Source organism: Dromiciops gliroides, chromosome 3, assembly GCF_019393635.1.
Source record: "Dromiciops gliroides isolate mDroGli1 chromosome 3, mDroGli1.pri, whole genome shotgun sequence".
NCBI classification, from domain to species: Eukaryota; Metazoa; Chordata; class Mammalia; order Microbiotheria; family Microbiotheriidae; genus Dromiciops; species Dromiciops gliroides.
The window spans coordinates 571,971,283-571,997,433 of NC_057863.1; the positions used below are offsets into that span (position 1 = coordinate 571,971,283).

General features: G+C 39.8%; 1 protein-coding gene across 1 annotated transcript; it reads right to left on the bottom strand.

Moving 5' to 3' along the window:
- C3H13orf42 (chromosome 3 C13orf42 homolog) lies at positions 1 to 26,151 on the bottom strand. The gene is made up of 4 exons (XM_043993723.1): positions 25,735 to 26,151; positions 3,798 to 3,945; positions 1,167 to 1,407; positions 1 to 175 (listed from the first exon to the last, which is right to left on the bottom strand). Exons 1-4 carry the CDS (start codon positions 26,149 to 26,151, stop codon positions 1 to 3), a joined length of 981 nt encoding a protein of 326 aa, XP_043849658.1.

Below are 26,151 nucleotides of genomic sequence, written 5' to 3' on the forward strand. Positions count from 1 at the left end.
TCAGTACATAGTCTGCTGCCAAGGACTTTCTGAAGGGAACCACCGTCGAGTGCAGATCTCTGTCTCGTAGCTTTCTTCTCTTGGTGCTGTCATTGACTCCAGTGAGAAGAACTCGGTATCCCACTCAGGTTCTACACATGTTAGGCTGAAGAGAATCTGCTTGGACGTCCCCAGGCTGGAAGGTAGGAAGCAGAGAGAAGGCAGTTAAACCTGACCTAGGGCTGTCCTCTCTAGCACCTCAGACCCCAAGAAACCTTTGACTCTCAATCTTTCCTGGCAATGCGGTGATCATTTGGCAAATGCTGGAGCTTTCCATCAATGACACATCGTTGGCATGGAGAGAGGGGAGTAATAAGGATGGGGGAAGGAGAGACTCACTGAGAGCATTCTAGCTGGTCCTCAGGGTGGGGTTGTTAGTTAAAGGGTGAGGAAGGGCATGCTTAAAGAGACAGACCCCTCACCAATGGAAAGAGCACTAGATTTAGATAAAAGTTCAGCTCAAGCTGTGTTGCTGTGGACAAGTGACCTAACTTCCCTGAGTTTTCATTTCTTCATTTGTAAAATAAGGTAATACTTGTTCAGTGGTTAAAGAACTAGTCTTGGAGGTAGAGAGATCAGAGGAACGTCACTGAAACTATAGATAGGGATGGAATCTGTGGTTTTATTCATATAGGGAATTTCTGATTAAGGGGATTTCTGTTCTTCTAAAATTATATCTTAGAGAAAAGTTGTTGATATGCACCGGAGATGGGAGTTTCCACACAGGTGAGTTCTTAATACTGCTGAAATCCCAGTCTAGAATTAAAAAACAAACTCCCATTCATTACCTCTCAAGCTTGTTGTGAAGAAAGTATTTTAAAAACCATAAAGACTATAGGAACATAAAACCATTCTTAGTCTTTATTTTAGGGCAGCTAGGTGGCACAGTGGATAGAGCACTGGGCCTGGAGTCAGGAAGACCTGAGTTCAAATCTGGCCTCAGATACTTACTAGATATGTGGCCCTGGGCAAGTCACTTAGCCCTGTTTGCCTCAGTTTCCTCATCTATAAAATGAGATGAAGAAGGAAATGACAAACCATTCCAGTGTCTTTGCCAAGAAAGTTCCAAAGGGGGTCAAGAAGAGGCAGATGGGACTGAACAACAAGTCTTTATCTTATGAACTTACTCTTTTTCACTGGCTTTGGGCTTAAATTTTAAGGTATTAAAAGCACCCTCCACTGCCTTGGGCAAGTAAATGGGATGCCTCTCCAGCCTCCTCTGGGTGCTGATGGTCCTCCTCTCAATGTTCTTCCGGAGATGACTCTCCACTATCCGAATGGTATGAGACGTGATGTCTTCTGAGTGCCGGCGAGGGGCCCGGAGGATCCAGTTGGAGTGCAAGCTGTGTTCCTGGGAGCTGGTTGCCACTGGAAAGAAAGAGGGATTGTCTACATGATGGCTCTTTAACCAGGGAAAGGTGAATCCCAACTCAGGAACAATAAAATACAAAGACAGTAAAGGAAATAGTTGAAAAGTTTAAGATATTTCCTGTCTGGGGGCCAAAAAAAATGATACCATTTATTGGGTACAGGGAAGTGCTTCTATGGGAGAGAGGGAGAGGGTTGGGGGAAAGTGACAAAGATGTCAAAGGATAAAAAGTGTCAATTAAATCTTGAAAAATACACAGGACACTCACAAAATTCAGAAGGGGACAAAAACAGGATGATTTTATTGTTGTGTCTGATTCTTTGTGACCCCATGGGCCAACACTCTCCATGGGGTTTTCTTGGCAAAGATACTGGAGCGGTTTGATATTTCCTTCTCCAGTAGATTAAGGCAAACAGAGATTAAGTCACATAGCTACTAAATATCTCAGGCTAGATTTGAACTCAGGTTTTCCTGACTCCAGGCCCAAAGCTCTATCCACTGAGTCACCCAGGTGTCTGTGGAGGGGGAAAGAGAAGTTGGAACACAAAGTTTTTAAAAAATTGATGTTAAAATTTTGTTTGTACATATATTTTGAAAAACAAACTTCTATTCAAAAATGTAATTTATGGAGGCAGCTAGGTGGCACAGTGGATAAAGCACCAGCCCTGGATTCAGGAGGACCTAAATTCAAATCTGGCTTCAGACACTTGACACTTACTAGCTGTGTGACCCTGGGCAAGTCACTTAACCCTCATTGCCCGGCAAATAAATAAATAAATGAAACTTTATTTGTGCTTTTAGTAGATAAATTCTGTGTAACAGAAGGTCATGGTTTCATATTCAATCCTCTTTTGTATTTGGAATGTTTTGTTAATTATTGTTGAGTTCATAATAAAGTTTTAAAAAAAACACATTATTTCCAGCTTTTGAGAGTCAAGACAAAGTTATAACTCCTTCCAAAGCATTTCTGCCAGACTCTTGACAAATAACAAATTCCTCTCCAGATCTCAGCCTTAGGAAATCCATGGGAGGGGCATAGTTTGGGAACATTTTACAGAATCCAGTAATGATCAAAATATCCTCCACATTGCCACGAAGGCCAGACCATCAAGAACAACAAAAGTAGTTTAATTAACTTTGGGCATTGGCTATACTTCACAAGAATTGTGGAATAATCACACCAAATGCTACCACGTTCCTAAATTGGTCTTGATTGAATAAAGACAGGAAGGAAAACACCATTTCATTAGACCACTGCTGATAAATCCTATTTCAAAGTTGTTGAAAGTTAAATAGTAATTTTAAAGTGAGCTCAATTTACCCACCCAGTTTGCTCAGGAAAAGGCTAATAATATGCCCTTCCAAGAGAGAAAAATTCTCTCAATCTTTTCTGAGATGGGGTGGTAGGGGAATAGGGATGGGGCAGTAATCCTTTTTAAATCCAAGGGCACCAGAGATTGTACTGAACTTTGTCTATGAAAGGACTATATTTCTGGAAGCAGTCATGCTGGGCCTTGAGACAGGAAGACCCAAGGTCAAATATGAATTTTGACTCTTGGTAGCTATATTAACTTGGGCAAGTTACTTAACCTCCACTGCCTTGGTTTCCTCAACTTTAATAAGAGAATAATAATTGCACCTCCCTCCTGGGGTTGTAGTGAGGGTCAAATGAGATACTTGTAAAGTGCTTACACCATGCCTGGCACATAGTAGGTCCTTAAAAAATGCTTATTTCCTTCCTCCCTTCTGTGTATACGATAGGTTCGTGGCTTAAGAGTTGTCAAAGGTCATCTAGTCTAACACTCTCATATTTAAAATGAGGCCCAAGGTCATATAGGCAATAAGTGGGGGAGTTGGGATTTGAAGTGAGGTTCTTAAATCTTCTTCAAATCCATGGTTCTTCTCTCCTATAAAATACCATTAAAGTAGATAAGTGATATTAGGCTGTGGAAATGTGAGCAGCAGTCAGTCATTTCATAAACAAGCATTTATTAAGCACTCACTATGTACCAGAAACTGCTAAAGATATAGGGAGCAATACAGCAGCAGCAGGAGCAGCAGGAGCAGCACCGCCCCCTAAAAAATCCTCCTTTAAAACAAGATCTAGTTTATTTTTTCCTTTGTATTCATAGCACCTCATACCATGAACACAGTAGGTGCTTAATAAATATTGAATCAATTGATGTAGGAAGAAGAAGGATACACAAGAGGTAGAATGGCAGTTGAAAGACTTGACATGGGTGGGGCTAACCAGGAGGCACTATTGGGGGTCCCCAGAGGGAAGATGGCAGCATCAGTCTATGGCCTTAACCAAGCTCCATTTTGCCACCTGCTCCATCTCCTTTGGCTACTCGAATGTCTCCTTTTTCCATGTGTTTGGTGTATTTACCATCAAAGTCAACGTCTTCATTTGGGGGTTCTGCCACAGGAGCTCGGGGACATTTTTCTGTCTCCAGTTCAGCAATGATGGAATCAAAGAAAGCAATGGCTTCCATCACATCTGCATTCAGTTGTGGGGATTTCTTTGGTGCTATTTTCTGTAATACAACAGTGAGAGATGAGAAGGCACCGAGCTACTATCATCCAAGATGTTAAGAAACAAATGTTTGCTGAATGGAATTGCTACTCAACCGAACAATAATAATCTAAAATGGAAATAAATAGTGTGTCTTCTATTTGCAAATTAATGGGATTAAAAAGATCTGTTTCAACAAAAATTTGCTGGAGTAAAGGCAGAGAATACAGAACCACAATTCTACCAACTGAAGAATACCTATATCTGAGGAAGAGAATGAGAAAGACAACTCAGAGTCCATAGCTAATAACAACTGCTAGCATTTATATACAGGCATATCTTGCATATGCCTTTTGCTTTATTGTACTTTCCAGATATTGGTTTTTTTTTTACAAATTGAAGGTCTGTGGCAATCCTGCATTGAGCAAGTCTATTGATGCCATTTTTCCAATAGCATGAGCTCGCATCATGTCTTAGTGTCACATTTGGGTAATTCTCAAAATATTTCAAACTTTTTCATTATTGTTATATCTGTTAGGGTGAGCTGTGATTAGTGATCTTTAAGGTTACTATTATAATTGTTTTGGAGCACCAAGAACTGCACCCATATGAGACCATAAACAATAGATAAAATGTTGACTGCTCCACCAACCAGTTTTCTCATCTCTCTCTCCTCCTCCTTGGGTCTGCCTATTCTTGGAGTCATGATAATATTGAAATTAGGCCAATTAATAACCCTACAATGGCCTCTAAGTGCTCAGGTGAAAGGAAGAGTCCATCAATCTGTCCAACTTCATTGTTATCATTTTAAGAAATTGCCACGATCACCCCAGCCTTCATCAACCAGCCCCCTGATCAGTCAGCAGCCACCAGCATCAAGGCAAGACTCTCCACCAGCATAAGATTATAACTCATCAAAGACACAGATGATATTTGGCAATAAAATATTTTAATTAAGTTATGTACATTCTTTTTTTAGACATAATACTATTTCACACTTAATAGACTACAGTATAGTATAAATATCACTTTTATATGCAGCGGGAAACTAAAAAATTTATGTGACTTGCTTTATTGAGGTAGTGTGGAACTGAACTCACAATCTCTCCTCTGAGCTATACCTGTAGGACTTGAGGATTTGCAATGTGCTTTACTTATGTTATCACATTTGAGTTTCCACTGATCTTTCTCCATCCAGGATTTCCTGGGCCTGTTTAGTAAACAGCCTTCATTGTCCTGGGGCAGTTGGCATGTTCCCTCCCCAACAAAGTGACAGTTTGTGCCTGTAAAGCATGCCATTTCTTTTAAGGTATACCATTTTAGGCAGCCCTTGACACATGGCTCCCGAGGCTACTGCCTGTAGCTTCTCTTGGGCCTTTTCCCTTTCAAATAACTATGAACTAGGATGTTGAAAGTTTCTCTCAGTGTGTTAAATGGCCTCTCAGCCTCCTTGCCTCTGTCAGATTCTCTGCAGGTCACCATTGTCACTGATAGAAGGAAAGGAGTCACTTCACCAAAAATAGCACCTGGGAGACAGAGCACTACAAAGTTAGAATATTGAAGTCATATGATTTGGGAGCTAGATTTGGAGCCAACAGTTCCGGGTTGATTCTGTAGCTTATTCCTATGTAACCTTTGGTCAAATCTCTGAGCCTCGATGCCTACATCTATGAAATAGGCATAATGCTTGTACTGTAATGATTGGAATGACACCACCTGCTGGACACTTACTGTAGGAAAGCTCCAACATGAGGAGAGGGCCCCTGAGGGCAGGACCATGTGGCTTTCTTTGGCGTCAGGAAGTGACGTTGGCTTGTGGGAGGAAGAAGGGGGAGGCTGGCGTGCTGGCTTGCACTCTTTCCTGAGGACTCTGGTGGAGAAGGGAGCTAGGAATGCACTCACCCTTTAATAGATAGATGAATCTAGGCTTCTTTCTCTCTCTCTCTCCACCAAATTCATATTCTCCTTAATAAATGCTTAAAAGTTTAAACTCTTGCTAAAGCTTATAATTTATTGGCAATCACTTATTAGATAGTTTAGACAGGATAGCTAGAACTTTAGCCCTTACAGTACCATCTGTCTAACACGTTGTTGTGCAGATCATGTAAAGTAATATATGAAAAGCATTTTGTAGGTGATGGCATTTCAACATATTACAGTTTATCTGTGCTTTCAGGGGTGTGAGCAAGCCCTTTACTAGTGCGGATTGGAATCCCTCCGTACCTTAGCAGAGGTAGTATAATGTAGCATTTGGGCAGCTAGGTGGTGCAGTGAATAGAGTGCTGGGCCTGGCGTGAGGAAGATCTGAGTTCAAATCCAGCTTTAGACAGTTACTAGTTGTGTGACCCTGGACAAATACCTTAACCCTGTTTGCCTCTGTTTCCTCAGCTGTAAAATGAGCTGGAGAAGGAAATGGCAAACCACTCTAGTGTCCTTGCCAAGATAACTCCAAATGGGGTCGTGAAGACTCAGGCATGACTGAAAAATGATTGAACTAAAATGTGGTATTATATAGTAAATGGAATGCTGGACTTGGAGTCAAGAACTGCATACAAATCTTGCCTATGACATTTGCTAGTTGTGTGATCACCAACAAGTCATTTAACCTCACTGAGCCTCAGTTTTCTCATCTGTAAAGTTGGAATAATAGTAGTGCCTACCTTTGGGGCTGGTTGTGAGGTTCAAATGACATAATATATACAAATCACTTTGTAGACTTTAAGTGTTATATATGTTTCAGTTATTATCATGGACATCTTGAACTGTTGCGCCTGAAAAAATCATTATCTCATAGGCAGCCTCCTAGCGACCAGCCTTTGCAGATTCAATTAAACTTATCCTCAGACACTGATTCTGACAAATGCTCTATAAAATTGAGTTCTTATTATTGAATGAGTTGAGGTAACAAGAGAAAGAAAAAGAGAGGAGAGTTTTAATGGCTTTTCATGGAAGGAGTACACAGATTAGAATAATACCATGGGAGAGTAACATAATTTTAGTTGCTAAGGGCAAGATCACCAATTTCACCAGCTCCTCCCAGTTCTTTTTAGTCTAGCCCTAGAAGTGTTTTCCTTGGTAACCAGAGGCATTGTAAGCATCAAAAATAATCTTCTTACCCCAACTTCCTTACAATTTCATTAAGCAGAGTCCTTGAAACGACTGGAATAGAACCAGTCTAGTGACCCAGAAGTATGATAGGATTTTAAATGAATGTTTAGCCTTAACTAAGAAATTAGACCCAGAGAGCTGGATAGCAGCAGGTGGGGAAAAGGAGTTCGAGAAACAAACTTACATGTCTAAAAGTTTCTCTAGTCAGCTAACTGGATACAGTTGGCTAGGGCCTGAAATCACAAAAGAGCTAAATAGACCTTGTTGCTGTATAATACAATATTAGACCTCTCCTCTAATGGGGGAAAAGTTCAAGCAGCAGCTGGCCATAGAAAACATAGAGACATCCAGCAAAGAATAGTGTGGAAGAAAGAACAGAACAGCAGAGGACCCTAATTCAGCAGGGACCATTAAGAGGTCACTGGTGCGGGGGGCGAGGGGGGGGCAGCTAGGTGGTGCAGTGGATAGAGCATCAGCCCTAGATTCAGGAGGACCTGAGTTCAAATCCAGCCTCAGACACTTGACACTTACTAGCTGTATGACCCTGGGCAAGTCACTTAACCCTCATTGCCCTGGGGGGGGGGAAGAAGTCACTGGTGGCTTTCTAGTAGAGGGAGCAGTAGACTCTGAAGTGTGAGTTGCCCTGGCTACATAGGGTTCTTCTCCCATTCGTTGTGTTATAACCTGTAGAATATACCCTCTTTAGTAAGGGAGAGGGGGAATCTTCCTTGTGACATCCTACCATGCTATTTAATAAAATGTCTTTTGGTTTGAGTTGATGTGTCCTCTGGTTGATTAAAAAAAGAAATTTATCAGTGGGGGCTCATGAGCTATAGTTTTGAGTGGTTATTTATGCACTCCCACAAAGGGCCTTGAACCTAAGGTAGTCTTCAGGGGATAGCAGGTGCTTCACCAAGAATAGCTCACAGTTATATGTTGCTTTACAATTTGCAAAGAGCTTATCTCACATGAACCCTGTGAGGTAGGTGGTATTATCTTTAAAGTACTAGATGGTAAATGACCTGCTCAAAGTTGCCCAGCTAGTGGTGGTAGATCTGAGATTCTAACGAGGTCTTCTGATTCTGAATCTAGGATTTTTTCTATTATGTCTCATAACCTCAATGTCATGGGAGTTATAGCACATATATTGTGGATAAGCTACAATGGAAGACAGAAATAATAGTAATAATAATAAAAGAAGTTAACATTTATATGGTGTTATATATAACATTTATATAGCTTACTATGTGCCAGGCACTATGTTAGGCTCTTTACAATTTTTATCTTGTTTGATCTTCACAATGACCCTAGGCGGTAGGTGCTATTATTATCCTCATTTTACAGGTGAAGGAAACCGAGGCACACAAAGACTAAATGACACAACTAGTAAGTATCTGAAACTGGATTTGAATTTAGGTCTTCCTGACTCTGAGGCCTAGCTCTCAATCCATTGGGCTACCTAGCCACCTAAACAAGTAGGCGAATGAATGAATGAATGAATAGATAGGTCGGTAGGTAGGTAGGTAGGTAGGTAGACAAACAGACAGACAGATAGATACTAGATAGGACAGAATTAGCATGTGAATTAATAAGGAGACTAAACCATGGGATTGAGGACACAATATAAATAGTTAAAACTAAAAGAAAAACAGAAAATGGGACATTTACAAGAAATATTTATGAATTCAGGTTGACATAAGCAATTATATATTTAAATTTTTAAAATTTCATTTGCAGGGGCAGCTAGATGGCGCAGTGGTTAAAGCACCGGCCCTGGACTCAGGAGTACCTGAGTTCAAATCCGGCCTCAGACACTTGACATTTACTAGCTGTGTGACCGTGGGCAAGTCACTTAACCCCCGTTGCCTAAAAAAAAAAAAAAGACAAAAAAAAATTTCATTTGCAGGGGCAGCTAGGTAATACAGTGGATAGAGCACTGGCCCTGGAGTCAGGAGGACCTGAGTTCAAATCCAGCCTCAGACACTTGACATTTACTAGCTGTGTGACCCTGGGCAAGTCACTTACCCCTCATTGCCCTGCTCCCCCAAAAATTAATTTGAAAAAATGTTGTAGTCTTACAGATGAACAAGAGTAAAAATTATAATTTGGCATGGTGGGAAACGCAATGATATTTCTCTATGTGTACATGTATATAAACATACATCTATGTATAAATAAGACACAAGGACTAGCCTTGTGATTTCCATAGTATAGAAAATTCCCAGGTAAGGAAACTTTCTACCAATGCATGTTGACATTTTTTCTGAAATTTCTTAAGGAGCTAACTAGAGCAGCAGTGTCAAACTCAAATAGAAATGGGGCCACTATACATAAGGATCCCTATAGGCCCATATTGACCTAGAAAATCACAAATTAGCATTATATATATTTTATTGTATTTTATTGATTATTTTAAAAAATATTTCCAATTGCATTTTAATCTGTTTTCTGCATCACTGGGGTGTCTTGGCCTCCTGTAACCCTCAAGCCCACATTTGATAACTCTGGCCTAGAGGTCTGAGAAGTTAAGCCCAGGGTAACACAACCAGTACATGTTAAAGGCCAAATTTGAACACATCTAGGTGGCTCAGTAGATAGAGAATCAGGACCTGGAGTTAGGAAGACCAGAGTTCAAATCTGGCCTCAGACACGTACTAGCTGTGTAACCCTGGGCAAGTCACTTAAGCCTGTTTGCCTTAGTTTCCTCATCTGTAAAATGAGCTGGAGAAGGAAATGGTGAAGCACTCTAGTATCTTTGCCAAGAAAACTCCTTGGACAGTATGGTCCACAGAGTCACAAATATTTGGACATGATCGAACAACAACAAATTCTTAGCTTCAAGGTTGACTCCATGTGCTCTGACATGTTGCCCCTTGCATATGTGTCCAAATACATGCAATTCATATTTCTAAGAAACTATCTTAAATAGGCTGACTTTTTTTGTTATATATTTATAGAGTGTGCTCTTAGATTCAGACCATGGCTAATCACTTCTTTTTGACATAAGGATACTGGACTGGTTTGCAATTTCCCTCTCTGGCTCATTTTACTGATGAGGAATTTAAGGCAAAGATGGTGAAATGATTTGGCCAGGGCCAGGCATCTAAAGCTCTTTAGGTAAAATGAAGCTTGCTTTAAAAGTCTATCCAGGGGGGGGCTGGGTGGCGCAGTGGATAAAGCACTGGCCCTGGATTCAGGAGGACCTGAGTTCAAATCTGACCTCGGATGCTTGACACTTACTAGCTGTGTGACCCTGGGCAAGTCACTTAACCCTCATTGCCCCACCCCTCCCCCAAAAAAGTCTACCCAAATTCTACACAAACAGGGTAATTTGAACAGTTTCTTTCATCAACCAGGTCATTTCCTAGGCATGTTTCATTGAATCGTGAAACAGGAAGACATTTTTTTTGGAGACATTTTTATTGGAAAAGTGAGTGGTTGTAGGGGGGAGCTAAGCCATCTAAGCTCTTGAGTTTTAAAAGCCAACAGTGGCTGATCAGATTCACTAGCTCTCATTTGCTATATCTGGCATTCAATTACAACTGTGTTTCTGAATTTACGTCACAGATTATAGAATTTGAGAGCCAGAAGGGGTCCTCAAGATGAGGCCTTAGAAGAAGTAGTGACTTGCCTAAGGTCACATATCTAATAAGAAACACAGCCAAGACTAGACCTTAGGCAAAATGTGCTGGAATCAGCTCAAACCTGCCAGTGAGAGCTGGCTGTTAAATTTTCATTGTGAACATTTACACTTCAAAATTCAGCAGAAACTACAAATGAGGGCTTGATTTATTATTGTGTTCATTGCCTATAGTAGACTTGAAAGAGAGATTGGGAAAAATGTGAATAATGTAAATTAAACTTTAAAATGTGTCATACATATATTTCCCCCTACCCCCTGCCCCCAGCCAGTTGTAAAATATTTGCCAGCACACCCCTGAACCCAAGTCTCTTGACTTTCTGTTTTTTGATCATTACTTATTTTTGCCCCAGGCACTTCTTCATACTTAAAAAAAGTTACTTTAATTACAATGAAATATTACAGCTACAGTTAAGAGACAGCAGTCTGTGGAAGATAAAGCAGACAGAAGGAAACATAATTTGAACTACTTAGACTGACCCCCCAGGGAAAAGAACTATTAAGTCTATGATTTCTTGCAATGCTGGGAAGTCTCTGATGAAGGACAACCCTTAACAAGTTGTGTTTAAAGAATATATCTCAATTAAGATAGAAAGATGGTACAAAGGATATTGTGTTGGAACTGGAGTCAGGAAGAACTGAGTTCAAAACTTGATCTCAGATACTTACTGGCTATGTGATGCTGGGCAAATCATTTAAACACTCTCTGTCTCAGTTTCCTCATCTGTAAAATGGGGGTAAAAATAGTCCCTGCCGGGGCAGCTAGGTGGAGCAGTGGATAAAGCACTGGCCCTGGATTCAGGAGTACCTGAGTTCAAATCCGGCCTCAGACACTTGACACTTACTAGCTGTGTGACCCTGGGCAAATCACTTAACCCCCATTGCCCTGAAAAAAAAAAAATAGTCCCTGCCTCCCACATTTGTTGTAATAGTTAAATGCAATAATATATTGAAATGGGTTTTTTGCAAACCTTAAAGTGATATATAAATTATAGTTATTATTATTAATTTTGCCTTGAGTATTTAATTTAGCAGCATAGGATCATAATTAGAGGCAGTGAGGCATCTTAGAAGCAGGAAGATTTGGATACAAAATCCTGCCTCAGACATTTACCACCTGGATAAACCTGGATGAGCTGCTTCACTTCTTTTAGTTTGTTCATCCATAAGACGAGCTAATAATAGCACCTCCCTCCCTGAGAGGATGGGGCAGCTAGATGCTGCAGTGGACAGAGCTTGGAATCAGGAAGACTCATCTTCCTGAGTTCAAATCTGGCCTCAGACTGTAGCTGTGTGGCCCTGGGCAAGTCATTTCACTGTCTTTGCCTCAGTTTCCTCATCTGTAAAATGAGCCAGAGAAGGAAATGGCAAACCACTCCAGTATCTTTACCAAGAAATTCCCAAATGGGGTCATGAAGAGGTGGACACGACTGAAAAATGACTGAACAACAAACACTCAGAGGATTGTTATGAAGAGCTTATAAAGCATTTGGCCCACCTTGAAGTAGTATATAAATTGTAGCATTTATTATTGTAGATGTGGCATTAGAAGAGACCTCCAAAGTGATCTAATCCAATCCCTCATTTTATAGATGAGGAAAATGAGGCTTAGGGAGTTTAAGTGACTTACCCAAGGTCACACAGATAAGAAACCACAGAGTCTGGGTTCTGATTCCAGAGCCAGGATTTCACAGAAACCCTGCCTCCTTCACCCAGGTGGTTTGCCAATTAACCCTTCACTTCACCCAGTCTATTCATTTTTAAAATGACTGGAAAGCTGACATTGGAAATAGACTCAAAACAGTCTGAATAAATCATCTTGTTTCAACAAGACCCGGCATTTGGACACTTAAAGAAAACAAGTATTGATCTCTTACCTTTAGAAGACTTAACAAAAGAAACCAATAGGAAAAAGAGCTTGGCCTTGTTGACTATTCATACTGTTGGGCCGAAGCCAAATTTAGGTAATGTTGCTACTGTTGTTTCTCTGGATTCGTGTGAACCTCTTAGGAGTCATCTGGAACTATCCCTGGGGAGATATCTGTGCATGTAAACTTTTAACTAAATAAATTGCTGTCGGACCATCAACCTAGCTTATGGCTTATATTGCCAGCATCCTTTGTGCTTTCAAAAGTTTGCCAGCCTAGTCTCAAAGCTGCAGCCCGGCCTATTTACTTCAAACATGGGAACATTTTACTGGCTTCCAAAAACTCATTGGTGCTAAACCTATAGGCTTCAGGAGATCTCAGGAGAAGTTTCAGGATTCTCTTTCCCTCACACTGTGTTCCTGGGACCGTTCCAGCCACACCTAGACACTTAGACAAGTAAACTTGTGAGCCGACCTAGAACAGACTGCTCTTCTGGGTCTACTTCAGAAGCCTTTGGTGGGCTATTCATCCTTTTATCACAATAAAACTTATTTCTGTTGGAAGAGCATTTGAATCCTGATTGTGACTGAAAAGTGAAAAATGGCCATGAACATTATTTATGCCTGACCAATCTATACTCTGAGGGACCAAAACTCTGTTATTCAGAGATCAATCCTTCCCACGGAAAGACCTCTTCTCATACTCTGGTCATCTTTCCAGCCTTCCTCGGCCAGACACATTGAGTCCAAGCGATTTATTTGTCACTGAAAGCAAAGCATTTGTAGTGGGATCCCTCCCTCCACCCCCCCCACCCCCCAGCACTAGAGGCATTGTTGTGGCATTGCAGATACAATGTTGGATGTGGATACAAGAAGGCTTGAGTTGGAATCCTACTTTAAACACTTACTAGATATGTGACCCTGCCCAAGTCACTTTACCTTCTTGAAGCCTCAGTTTCTCTATCTTTAAAGTGGGAATAATCATACCCGTCACACTAGTTTCTCAGATTGAGCACAAGATTCAAATGAGATAATGTCTGGGAAACACTGCAAAGTTTAAAGCACTTGTATAAATGCTGGCCATTATGCTAACAAGGCAGCTATAGCATGGAAACAAGACTCCGGGACTTGGGAGTCAGAGGATTTAGGATGAATGCTGGGTCTGCTGTTGATTAGCTTTGGGAATATGGGCAAAACCACTTCCCCTCTCTGGACCTCAGTTTCCTCATTTGTAAAATGAGGACATTGGATTAGACGCTCTCTAAAGATCCTTCTAGCTACAAACCCTATCATTATAATAGCTTTAAGGTTCCCATACATAATCTAAGGGCAGTTTGGTGGCACAGTGGATAGAATGCCAGGCCTGGAGTCGGGAGGACCTAAATTCAAATCTAACCTCAAACACTAGCTGTATGGCCCTGGGCAAGTCACTTAACCCAGTTTGCATCAGTTTTTCCATTTGTAAAATGAACTGGAGAAGGACATGGCAAACCACTCTATTATCCTTGCCAAGAAAATCCCAAATGGGGTCACTAGGAGTCAGACATGACTGAAAAACTATGAACAATAACAATAACAAAATATGTGTGTACACACGTGTATACGCGCATGTACACATATGCATGTGTCATACACATATATGCCGTGTGATGTGTACACATGTGTGTCCGTTCATATACATGTGTTGTGTGTGTACATGCATATATAATATATACAATGTGTATACGCATACATATATAGTCATCTGAATTCCAAAATAACCCTGTGAGGGAGGTAATATGGATATGTTGTTCCCCTTTTGCAGAGAGTTGAAATGACTTGCCTAAGGTCATATGGTTATTATTTCTGGAGATGGGATTTTAATTCCGGTCTTCCAGATCCTTATATTTCCCTTTCCTGACCATGCCCAATCTTGCTTCAGCGTAGGTCATTCCTTCTCCCAAGCTATACTTCTGCATTTGTCTTAGTAAACCTCATTCTGTTCATTTCTGACAACTTCTTCAAGCTTCCCCAAGGATTTGAACTCTGTTCCATCTCCCATGGCATTCATAATGACTGTTTCTCTTCCTTTCCTAATCTGGTTTTATTTGAAATAACTCACATTTACATAGTACTAAAAGTTCTCCTAAACACTTTCTGCACAACAACCCTGTGAGGTAGTTTATTATTATTATCCTCATCTTACAGATGAGGAAACTGAGGCTAAGAGAACCTAAGTGACTTACAACAATGATCACATTGCTATTCAGTGGCAGAGGTAAAATTCGAACCCACAACTCTGCCTCCCAAGTCTTTCAGTCACATCTACCTGCTTTTCAGACTTTCTATTTATTATCCAGTTCAGGGATGAAATATCAAACCAGATCATTATGTTGTTCAAGGCATATGCCCTTCTATCTCCAAGACAATAACTCTAAGTTGTGGCCTCTAAGCTTCCTAAGGCTCACCTAGCTGGATTCAAAGTGGAACCCTTCCAGTCATAACATGACAACTCAAGTACATTTTGCTCGACTATTCTTTGTTGCAAGGAAGGGCTTCATATGTAGGGGTGGAGAATGGGGAGATGATAAAGGGGTTGTGATCATGATGTATATAAGGGAACAATATAAAGAATATACACATACACACATGTGCACTACAACCCCAAAACTCCTCTCTGGTCTCCTGTACATTTTTTAAATGTCTCATAATTATATTTTTATATTTTAAATATATTTTATTATTTGTTTCAACTTATTTATGTATTTATTATTATATAGTTGTATTTAGATATCTAAATATACATTTAGATATTATAATATCATAAAATAAAATAATAGTATAATATATATTACTACAAATATGCATATTATATAATAAAAGTATAATTGCTATATAATTATATGACTGATAAAACAATTATATTATTTGTCATAAATATGTAATTATATAATAAATAATTAAAACCATTATTTTGTTTTTTATATCTGTCTAAATGACACATTTGTAAAATGCACAGGAGACCAGAGAGGAGTTTTAGGGAGGTAGGGCACCTTTAGGCAGAGCAATGCTGGACCATTTAATATATATTAAAAGGAACAAGTTTATGTTATGGATTTGTGGTCTCTTGTATAATCACAATTTTCTGGACTTCTTTGTGTATGGAAATGTCCATGTTTATTGGTGAATTTCTAATTTCTAATAAAAACTGTTTAAAAGGGGAAAAAAGCTGAACCCTGGCTATTTATATAGAGACGTTTCATTTGCTTCCAAAGTTGGCTGACCTTAAGGGATGAAATGAATAATCTCTTCCTGGATGGGTGATTGTTAAGCTTTTTCTCCCCACAACCATCCCCTCTCCTAGCTCCCTCTGCACCTCTAAGCCCATTAGGCTTGGAATTCCTCCTAACTTACATCAGATCACCATCAAGAAAAGTAGAGAGAAAGAAATGGTTTTTTTCCTATTTTCTTATTGGGATAAAGGAGAATATTCATTGTGAAAGGAGACAATGGAGTGAAGTAATGATGGGGGATAAGGTAACAGAGAGAGATGAAGAGCAGAGCAGGTGTGGAACCTGGGGACAGAGAGTTTGGAACTGAAAGGGCTTCAGAGGTGAATGACTCGTCCTTGTGGAATGTTTATGATATAGGGTACCCCAAAGGTCTTTACTGCACTAACTTACTACTTTTAAGTTAACACTAATAAAACTAAAACTTAGGTTTAACTAGTAATTTGTTTTAGAGCAGTTTTAAACTATTAAACTATTAAGCTATTTAAATTATTAAAACCGCACCAAGGGGGCAGCTAAGTGGTGCAGTGGATAAAGCACTGGCCCTGGATTCAGGAGGACCTGGGTTCAAATCCAGCCTCAGACACTTGACAGTTACTAGCTGTGTGACCCTGGGCAAGTCACTTAACCCTCATTGCCCTGCAAAAACAAAAACAAAAAACAAAAAACATCTCACCAAGACTTTTGGAGACAGGCTGTAAGTAACCAAAAGAGGGAATGGGAGGAGGAAATGCCTGGCTTGGTTTGCACTTAGGAAACTCCTAGTGCCCAGATCCTTGTGTACAATGACTGCAAAAATAAAAATGGAAAGAGGATGCCAATAAGCAGGCCTTCAGTCAAGACAAGACCTGAAGACCTCTAAGTTCAACCCTCTTATTTTTATAAAGAAAACTAAAGCATAAACATTTTTTTAAATGGGCAATAGACTTGTCCATGGTCACACAGTTAGCATGGATCAGAGATAGTATTTAAACCCAGGCCTTCTTGACTCTAGGTCCTTTACTCTATCCACTCTGCTACACTATCTCTTAATGCTTATAACACTTAATCAAAACAATTAGGTGGTGCAGTGGATAGAGCGCTGGGCCTTGGAATCAAGAAGACAAGTTCAAATTCAGCCTCATATACTGATACTCAGGTATATGTGTGACCTTGGGTAAGTAATTTAACTACTTCCTGCCTCAGTTTCTTCTTTTGTAAAATGGGGAAAATAATAGTTCCCACCTTCCATGTTTGGTGTGAGATTCTTGAATGAGGTAATATTTGTAAAGTGCTTAGCATAGTACCTGGCATATAGTAGGTACCATATAAATGCTAGCTATTATTATTACTTTTTTAAGACCTGGGAAGGATGCTTCATGCATATTCAGTGTTCCTGTCAGCTATTAGAAGCTTTACAGCCCCAAACTCTGTGATCCCCTCGGAATTTCCCTGTGAATCCATAGTGAAAGGGCTATTCTGTTCCATCCCACCTATTTTCTAGATCTTGATACCTTCTGGGAGGAATCCAAAACTCTTAGGATGTATATTTTTGGCATTTTCTACAAGGTGGAATAAAGATCGTCCTGTACATGTTTGGGGTTTGTTTTTTGTTTTTTTTTTTTTGCTTTACATGTTTTTATGAGATGATCTGGAGAATTTTTTTATCTGCATCTCTGGGAAACTACACACAAGTTATAGCCAACTTGTCTCAGTCAAAGAATATCCTCTGAGGGGTTATCTTCTAAGACTGGACATAGGAGCTCAGAGTTTAGCATTCCAGTAAACAGGTTACATACGAATAAAAAAACTGAGCCACAGAAAGGGAAGAAAACTTGCCCCAAATCAGATAGCCAGTAAAGTCCAGGAGACTGAACCCCCTAAACCTAGAGCTTAGCATTCTGGTCCACAGATTACAGACAGATAAAGAAACTAAGACAAAGAAAGAGCCTCGCCTAAAATCAGTGGCTGGTAAGGACTAGGGTGAGAACTTAGGCCATCCAGTGCCTAGCTCAGGATTCCTTTTACTGTATAACTGTAGCTCTCTTATACAGAGCTTGTTAAGGTACCTCCATAACTAAACTCCTTCAGAGGGATGAGGTCCAAGGCAGGGTTAACCTATATTGAATTCACCTTTAGAACCAATACTGATAGGGGGAGTTTCCAGTGTCCATCCAAGACATTGCTTCTCAATCAATCTTGTCTTCTCTTCAGTGTTTTCCCCTCTTCTCTGGACTGCTGCCATCAGTTTATCTCCTCACTAAACCCAGAAGCCCACATTCCCTCCATAGGCTTGCTAGTGTCACACTGAGCAAAGGGACAGTGTTCCATGACGTAATGACACTTCTGTGCAACCTTACAGGCAGCTCTAAATAGAATGAGCCTTTTCTTCTGCCAGATCGCATTTCAGGCCCTTGTCCAATTTGCTGTTCACACTCAGCCTTCAGTGGTTTGCAGAATCGCCCCCTTTCAAGCTTCCTTTCCCCTCCGCAGGTCTGCATTTCAAATTACATTTTTTCACACATAGAATAGTGTGCAGCTTTCCAAACCAAAGCCTACTGCGTTTCTTGTCCAGATTTCTAACCTCTGTAGGACTGTTTGGATCCTTTTCCTAAGCTTGCTCTTTGTAGCTCATCCTCCCTGGTTTCACCCCCTCTCAGGAGGCTGGACCCTTCCCTTCTCCGAGGTGCTGGGAAAACTATAGTCAGGCCACAGGTGCTACCTCAGGGGGCCCATTTGATGTACCTATAGTATCAGAGATTCAGAGCTACTAGAGACTGTCGAGGCAATCCAATACAGCTCACTGCCTTGTTTTACAAATAAGGAAACTGAGGCCCAGAGGGGCAGTGACCTGCTCACACATGGCTAGTAAGTGGCAGAGACTGAATTCAACTCGGACCCTCTAATTCTTGTTTTGAGTTCTTTCCGCTATACATTTCACACTGAGTGCTTGTAAAAGGCTCGTTGTGGTTCTGTTCTTCTGTGACTCCTTAAATTCTACCTCCTAAACTCATTACCTACCTGGTAAGACCTTTTTATATTTTAAAAAAATGCTTTTTTGAGGCAATAGGGGTTAAGTGACTTGCCCAGGGTCAGCAAGTGTCAAGTGTCTGAGGCCGGATTTGTACTCAGGTCCTCCCGACTCCAGGGCCAGTGCTCTATCCACTGCACCACCTCACTGCCACTCATGCTCTTTATTTTCATATTTTTATCATCATTTACAAATGGTCAAGTTAGAGTCAAAGATCTGGGTTCAAGTTCTGCTTCTCTCTCTATAATAGCTGACCCCAGACAAGTCAGTTAAGCCTTAAATGCCCTTCAGGGGATCTTTTAAGAAAATGAGTTACTGATAGATTGATGAGTTGCCTCAGTGGAGGGAACTTCTACACCAAGGGTTCTCTATACCAGTGAACTTATAGATGTGGACCAAAACCAAATATACATAAATACACATACATACATATTTAGAGTATATATGTGGGTGGGTGTGTACACGTGTGTGGAGTTTCCATGTATTATATATCTTCCTGAGTTTAAATATGTCCTCAGATACTTACTAGCTGTGTGACCCTGGGTAAGTCACTTAACCCCTACTGTCTCCAAAAAATAGTGTGGGTTTCTATTTTTAAAAAGAGGTCTTGGGGGGCGGCTAGGTGGCGCAGTGGATAAAGCACCGGCCCTGGATTCAGGAGTACCTGAGTTCAAATCTGGCCTCAGACACTTGACACTTACTAGCTGTGTGACCCTGGGCAAGTCACTTAACCCCAATTGCCTCACCAAAAAAAAAAAGGTCTTACCAGGTAAGTAATGAGGTTAGGAGGTAGAATTTAAGGAGTCACAAAAGAACATAACTACAGTGAGCCTTTTACAAGCACTCAATGTTATAGCAGAAAGAGTTCAAGATGAGAATTAGAGGGCCCAACTTGAATTCAGTCTCTGTCACTCACTATCCATGTTATGAATATGTTACTGTCCCTCCAGGCCTCAGTTTCCTTATCTGTAAAACAGGGCAGTTGGCTGTACTGGGTTGCATCTATGATCTCTTATAGCTCTAAATCTCTGATGCTACAGGTACATCAAAAGGCCTCCCTGAGGTAGCTCTGGTGGTGGCCTGACTATAGTTTTTCCTGTTTGCCTCAGTTTCTTCATCTGTAAAATGAACTTAGAAGGGAATGGCAAACCTCTCTAGTATCTTTGCCAGGAAAACTCCCAATAGGGGGCAGCTAGGTGGCGCAGTGGATAAGGCACTGACGCTGGATTCAGGAGGCCCTGAGTTCAAATCCGATCTCAGACACTTGACACTTACTAGCTGTGTGACCCTGAGCAAGTCACTAAACCCTCATTGCCCTGCCAAAAAAAGAAAAGAAAAGAAAAAAAGAAAACCCCAAGTAGGGTCACTAAGAGTCAGACACAACTCAAACAACTGAACAAAAACATATGTGGCAGTACTTAGTAAAATATTAAAGTACATTGAAGTATAATATACATGTCTATACATATAAACTATAGGTGTAGGTGGGTCTACTATATGTGTATATACCTACGTTATAAAACATACTATATGGCATGCACACATATATTATAGACTATATGTGTGTATAGCATATGGCACATACATCTATAGGATGTATGTAGAAACATGTGTATACTATAGCTGTGTATATGTGTATACACGCATGTACGTACACACACATATATATATGTTTATGAAATTTGGGGAAAACAAAAATTAGCAGACTAAGTCCAGGAGATATTGTAGTCTTCATGGGTAGAACTCACAATGATAAAATCAAGAATTTGTTCAATATTGAACACTTAACAGCTTAATACTACACTAAGGTCTTTGAAACACCCTGTATACATGTATTCCCTAATAGAGTAGTGGCCAGATAATTATATAAATAGTATGTTGGGGGAAAAAATAAATAAATAGATAGATAGATAAATAAATAGATAAATAAATAAATAAATAGTATGTTGGAGGATCTGGTTGGGAATCTATTATAACTTTAAAATATTTTCCAGTTATCAAATCAACAAATGCCAAATAATATACCAAAATTTCAAACTTAAGTGCTGTGAGAAGTCAAAGTAGAGAATTAATCAAAATTAGGTAGAAATAATCAGGGAAAACTTTCTGGGGGGAAAAAAAGAAGTAATAAATTGGCAGAAGGAAGGGTGCTTGTCACATACCCCCCAGGGCAAAGGAGAAAAAAATCCTCCTATCACCCCCTTACCTATTCAACCAGAGATTTTTTCCTGGAGAAAAGGAAGATAATGCCAACCAATGCTATGATTTGGCTCCCCAAAAGCAAAATGGGGAGAAGGAAAGGAGACAATGGTGTAACTGTTGGAGTGACCACAGTAGATGCTGATGATTCTGTTGTATATTATATGGACAAGTGGAGTGTCCTTCCTACAAAACTATCTCACAGTGTCCATCTCTATGATTTACATGGAGCAGCCTTTGAAAAAAAATTGCTCATTGACTAACTCAATCGCATGAAAGAAAGGCTAAGAATGACAACATGCTGGCTGACCAATTCAGATTTAAAGAGTCTGTAGCAAAACATTCATGGTAGAATTTCCTGGGATAGTAAAGAAATGGTAATAAAGTGGGTACCCATTGATTGGGGGAATGGCTAAAAAATTGTCACATGACTGTATTGGGATTTTATTGCAACAAAAGAAATGACAAATATGAGAAATTCCAAAAGATATTGGAAGACCTATATGAACTAATGCAGAGTTAATAGAATCCAGAAAATTATATACCCAATGACAACAATAATATAAGGATAAAGAGAAATAAAATGAAGATGAGTCATGCATAATTAAGGTGATCCATCTTGTTCCCAGAGAAGAGGTGGGGAAAAAGCATCCCTCTCTTTCCTTGAAGAAGAGTGTGGAGTATTGCATATCATGTCAGCTGAGTTGCTATGCTGATTGATTTTCCTTAACTTATTTTTTTGGCTTGTTGGTGGGTACTTGGTAAGAAGGAGGTTTAGAAATTGCCATATATAAAAGCAAAAAGCATTAATAATACTTTAATCCAATAATAATAATTGAACCATACTATTTCTTTTGGTTTTGGTGCTGTTTTTTTTTCCTTTTTTAAGGTTTTTCCTTTTTGCTCTGATTCTTCTCTTATAACATGACTAATGCAGAAATATATTTAATATTATTGTACATATATAACACATATCAGATTACCTGCTGTCTTGGGGAAGGGGGAGGGAGGGGAGGGAGGGAGAAAAATTTGAAATTGGAAATCTTATAAAAACAAATGTTGGGGCAACTAGGTGGTGCAGTGGATAGAGCACTGGCCCTGGAGTCAGGAGGACCTGAGTTCAAATCCAGCCTCAGACACTTGACACTTACTAGCTGTGTGACCCTGGGCAAGTCACTTAACCCCAATTGCCTCACCAAAAAAACAAACAAACAAACAAAAACCAAATGTTGGAAACCAATAATAGACTGAAGTCTTTTCATTCCTCATTTCTCAAACACAAGGTGATATGACCCAGGTCAGATGGCTACTGAGTCTATATCACTGAAAGTACCATGGAATAAATAAAATTTATCTCAATAAAATTTATCTCAAGTTCTCATTTAGCTCCTTTGTGATAACCCCACCCCCATTTTTTTCAAGGGATCAATGCCCTCATGACCCTCAGACATCTTAGTAATGTCCCACTCTAGACGAGTGCTGCTAGGTAGAACAATGGATAGAGCACTGACCATAGAGTCAAATAGATCTGAGTTAAAATCTAGCTTAGGCACTTATTAGCTATGTGACCCTAAGTAAATCATTTAACCTGTTTACTTCAGCTTCCAGAACCATAAAATGGAAAAAATAATAGCACCTATCTCTGAGGGTTGTGAGAATAAAATGATATATTTGTAAAGCTCTTAGTAAAATGCCTGTCACATAGTTGATGTCTAAGAAATACTTATCTTTGCTTCCTTCCTTCCTCCTTTCCTCCCTCCCTATTTCCCTCTCTTCCTTCCTTCCTTCCTTCTTTCTTGTTTTAGAAGTGTCCTAATTCATTTCTGAATTGTAACCTATTGATCCTGGGCTCCATTCTCTCAGAGACCCTAAGACTCTGATAAATTAATTAGAACTAAGCTTTTAGAAGTTCATTAATGAATCATCATTTCAAGATGGTGTCATTATTTCTTACAGATAACTTCACACTAAAAACAGCTCTTCTTCAAACTCTAAAGTTCTTTCTCCATCTCTGGCATTCTTACCCATGTCTAGAATGCATTCTCTCTTCATTTCTATTTTTTAGAACACTTGTCTTCCCTCAATTTTCAACTTGAGTCTTAAAATAGCCTTTTGTTATACTTATATGTGTGCAAGTCACATACCCACACAAGACTATAAGCATTTTGAGGACAAGAAACAATTCTTTTTGCCTTTTTATCTCTAATGCCTAGTCCAGTGCTTGGCGCCTAGTAAGCACTTAATAAACATTTGTTGAATTGAAGTAAATCGATCCCCTACAAGCCTCTTATCATTAGACAGGTGCAGAAAACAAAAACAAAACCATCTGACATGACATAGACTAAATTGTTCATAAAGTAGTCTTTGTCCATTTGGTTACAAATTACCAACCTTTCTGCAAAATGTGCAGATGTAGTCATTCTCCCTGAAACCCTGAGAGATGACAGTGCTAAATGTTTCTTCAAGAGAACCATTAGGTTACTGCTGACTCCACTACAGCATGCTTAGGATGTACAATTTTGTATTGTAATTATTTGTATGTGTTGACTATAAGCTGTATGAGGGAAAGGATTGCATCTTAAGCTTTCTATCTCACCCAATGTTCTAAAGACAGTTGACTCTTAATAAATATTTTAGTTAGGTAATTAAGGACTCTGAGACAGGCAGGTAAATTCATTCTCAGAACCTGTGACTGTGATTTTCCCATTCTGGAGCCCTTTCCAAAGTGCTTACAGACCCAGGACCTCAGGCCACTGACAGTTTCTCCCCAGAACACCAATTAGGAGAGACTGCCAATGAATCTTGAAAAGAACATGGAGGATGGACACTCCCCACTTGACTCTCAGGGAGGAGTTTTTTCAGTGATAGAATAATACACTCAAATGAATTAAGTCTGATTCAGTATTTATTGGCCCCTTATTATTTGCAAAGATCTAAGCTTGGCATGGTGTTTGACATGATGATGGGTAAGATTGGGTCCCTACACCAATGAGCTTAGAGTCTAGAAAAGAAAATGAGACAAGTAGCTACTTCTAAGCAATTAACATAATTCAATTCAATAAACATTATTAAGCACCTACTACTACATACAAGGCATTGTAGGACAGAAAGCTAAAAAGTGACAACTTTTCTGACCTCAAGGAGCTCATAGTCTAAAAAGGAGCTACAAGGAACATCGGGAAGTACAAACAGTCTTCTCTGCGATCTTTGACTCCTAACAGCTGCTTCCAAACAGATGACTGACGTGGAAGGAAGTGGGATAATTTCTGAAGGACTTTCAAAGTTTTTATATGATCTTCACTTCATTTCCCAGATGTTCCTATAAACTCTATCCCATACCCATAGCATGGCCCCTACTCCTAACCTACCTGTTTCCCTTCAGAGAGACATAAGAAGGAGAGAAAAGGAAGAAGGGGATTCACTCTTAGCAATATATTGATATTTATCATCAGTGACAATACCAATCAATTCTTTCTGGAAGGAAGATCATTGGATCTTAGCTCAAGAGCCATGATAAGCCTCATTTGGACATTTAGTCCAATGCCATCACTTTACAGAGGAGGAAACTGAGGTCAATGAAATTGAGCAAATTCCCCAAGGTCACAAAGTTAGCATCAGAGGTATGATTTAAACCTATGACCTCTGACTCCAAAGTGGGTTCTTTCCATTGTAATATGGTACATCTAGAATGACATTTCAAGCATAGCATTCCAGGAGGATACTGTAAGTCATTCTTCCTCTTCTACAAATGCCAAGGGAACTGCTGGCCTATTTTTAGAGTGTTCAAATCATTATTTGAACTGTTTGTCTTTGGAGCTAAATACAGACAGTTTCAATTAGTCAGACTGACCCCATGACACCTGAGATTTGGCAGTCAATCAGCCATTCAACATTCATTAAGTGTGCCTTGCGTGCACCACATTTTAGAGAGTTACAGACAAAATAGAAAATACAGGACCTGACCCAGAGTAGTTTATAGCCTAATCACTGGGGTAAGGAGAAATGAAATTACAAAAGAACAGGCAATAACAGAGATTCAGATCCAAGTACATCATCACTTTCAGGTCTACAAAGCTGAAGTGACGAAGGAGGCTATGCAATAGAAGTCATATTATGTAACATCTCTTTTAGCCTCCATGTCTTCATAAAATGAAGACAGTAACACATGCTCTACCTACCAAGCCTTTTGTTAGGGCAAAATGAAACAAGGTTTATGAAGGCCTTCTTTAAAAATACAGAACATTGGAGCAATTCAAGGCATTCCAACCTGAATTTGAGTTCTCTCCCCTCTATATACTGAGTCAGGGATTCTATGTGGTCACCGAGTGTCTCTGTGAACATCGAGATAAATACCCTCAAAACACCTGGATTAAAGAGGACACCTGAAGTTAACTCTCCAGCTTGGTTTATATAATGACAAATGCAGATTCTTGGAAATATCTGATTGTATCTGAATTTTTACTTTTCATCTGAATGTTAGATATTGTGTACCTGAAGTTATCTTTCTCCGCCTCCCCAGCATTAAGAAATAAAGAGTCTAGCCCTCATTCCTCAGGTTGGGGAACAGTAAAGGGAGTGTTCTGAGGAATAAGTATTCAGAAATTAAGTAAGTAAATAAACTGGACAGTGAAAGAGAAAAACCGGACAATGCTCAGAGAAAATTATGGCAGACAACTGGAAAGAATTTTATCTCTCTACCATGATGCAGTTGTGCCTACCTTATGTTCCTTAAGAGGTAATGGGGCAAAAGGTTTTTTTGCTCCCTTAGATGATTTGGAAGAAGTTGAAGAAATCCCATGGGTGCGACTGGCCTTCAATTCATTGAGGCTGTTGAGATATTTTTTCCTCAAGGCTAACAGTTCCTGTAAATATTGCAAACAGTCCTGAGTCCGGGAGTAGGTCCATGCTTGATCCTCTTCATTTTGTTGGTAGTACATGCTGGTGTCAATGCTGCTTGTGCTTTTGTATTTTTTCAAGGACTCACTGAATTTCTCCCCATTGCCTCCTACAATGTACACAGAGCTACTGCGGATCAGCCTTACAGTTGGACTGTTTCCATCATAGTAAGAGCTTTCATCAGTCAGAGACTTTCTCTGGGTATTGGACTGAAAGATGGAATGAATCTTTCTAAACAT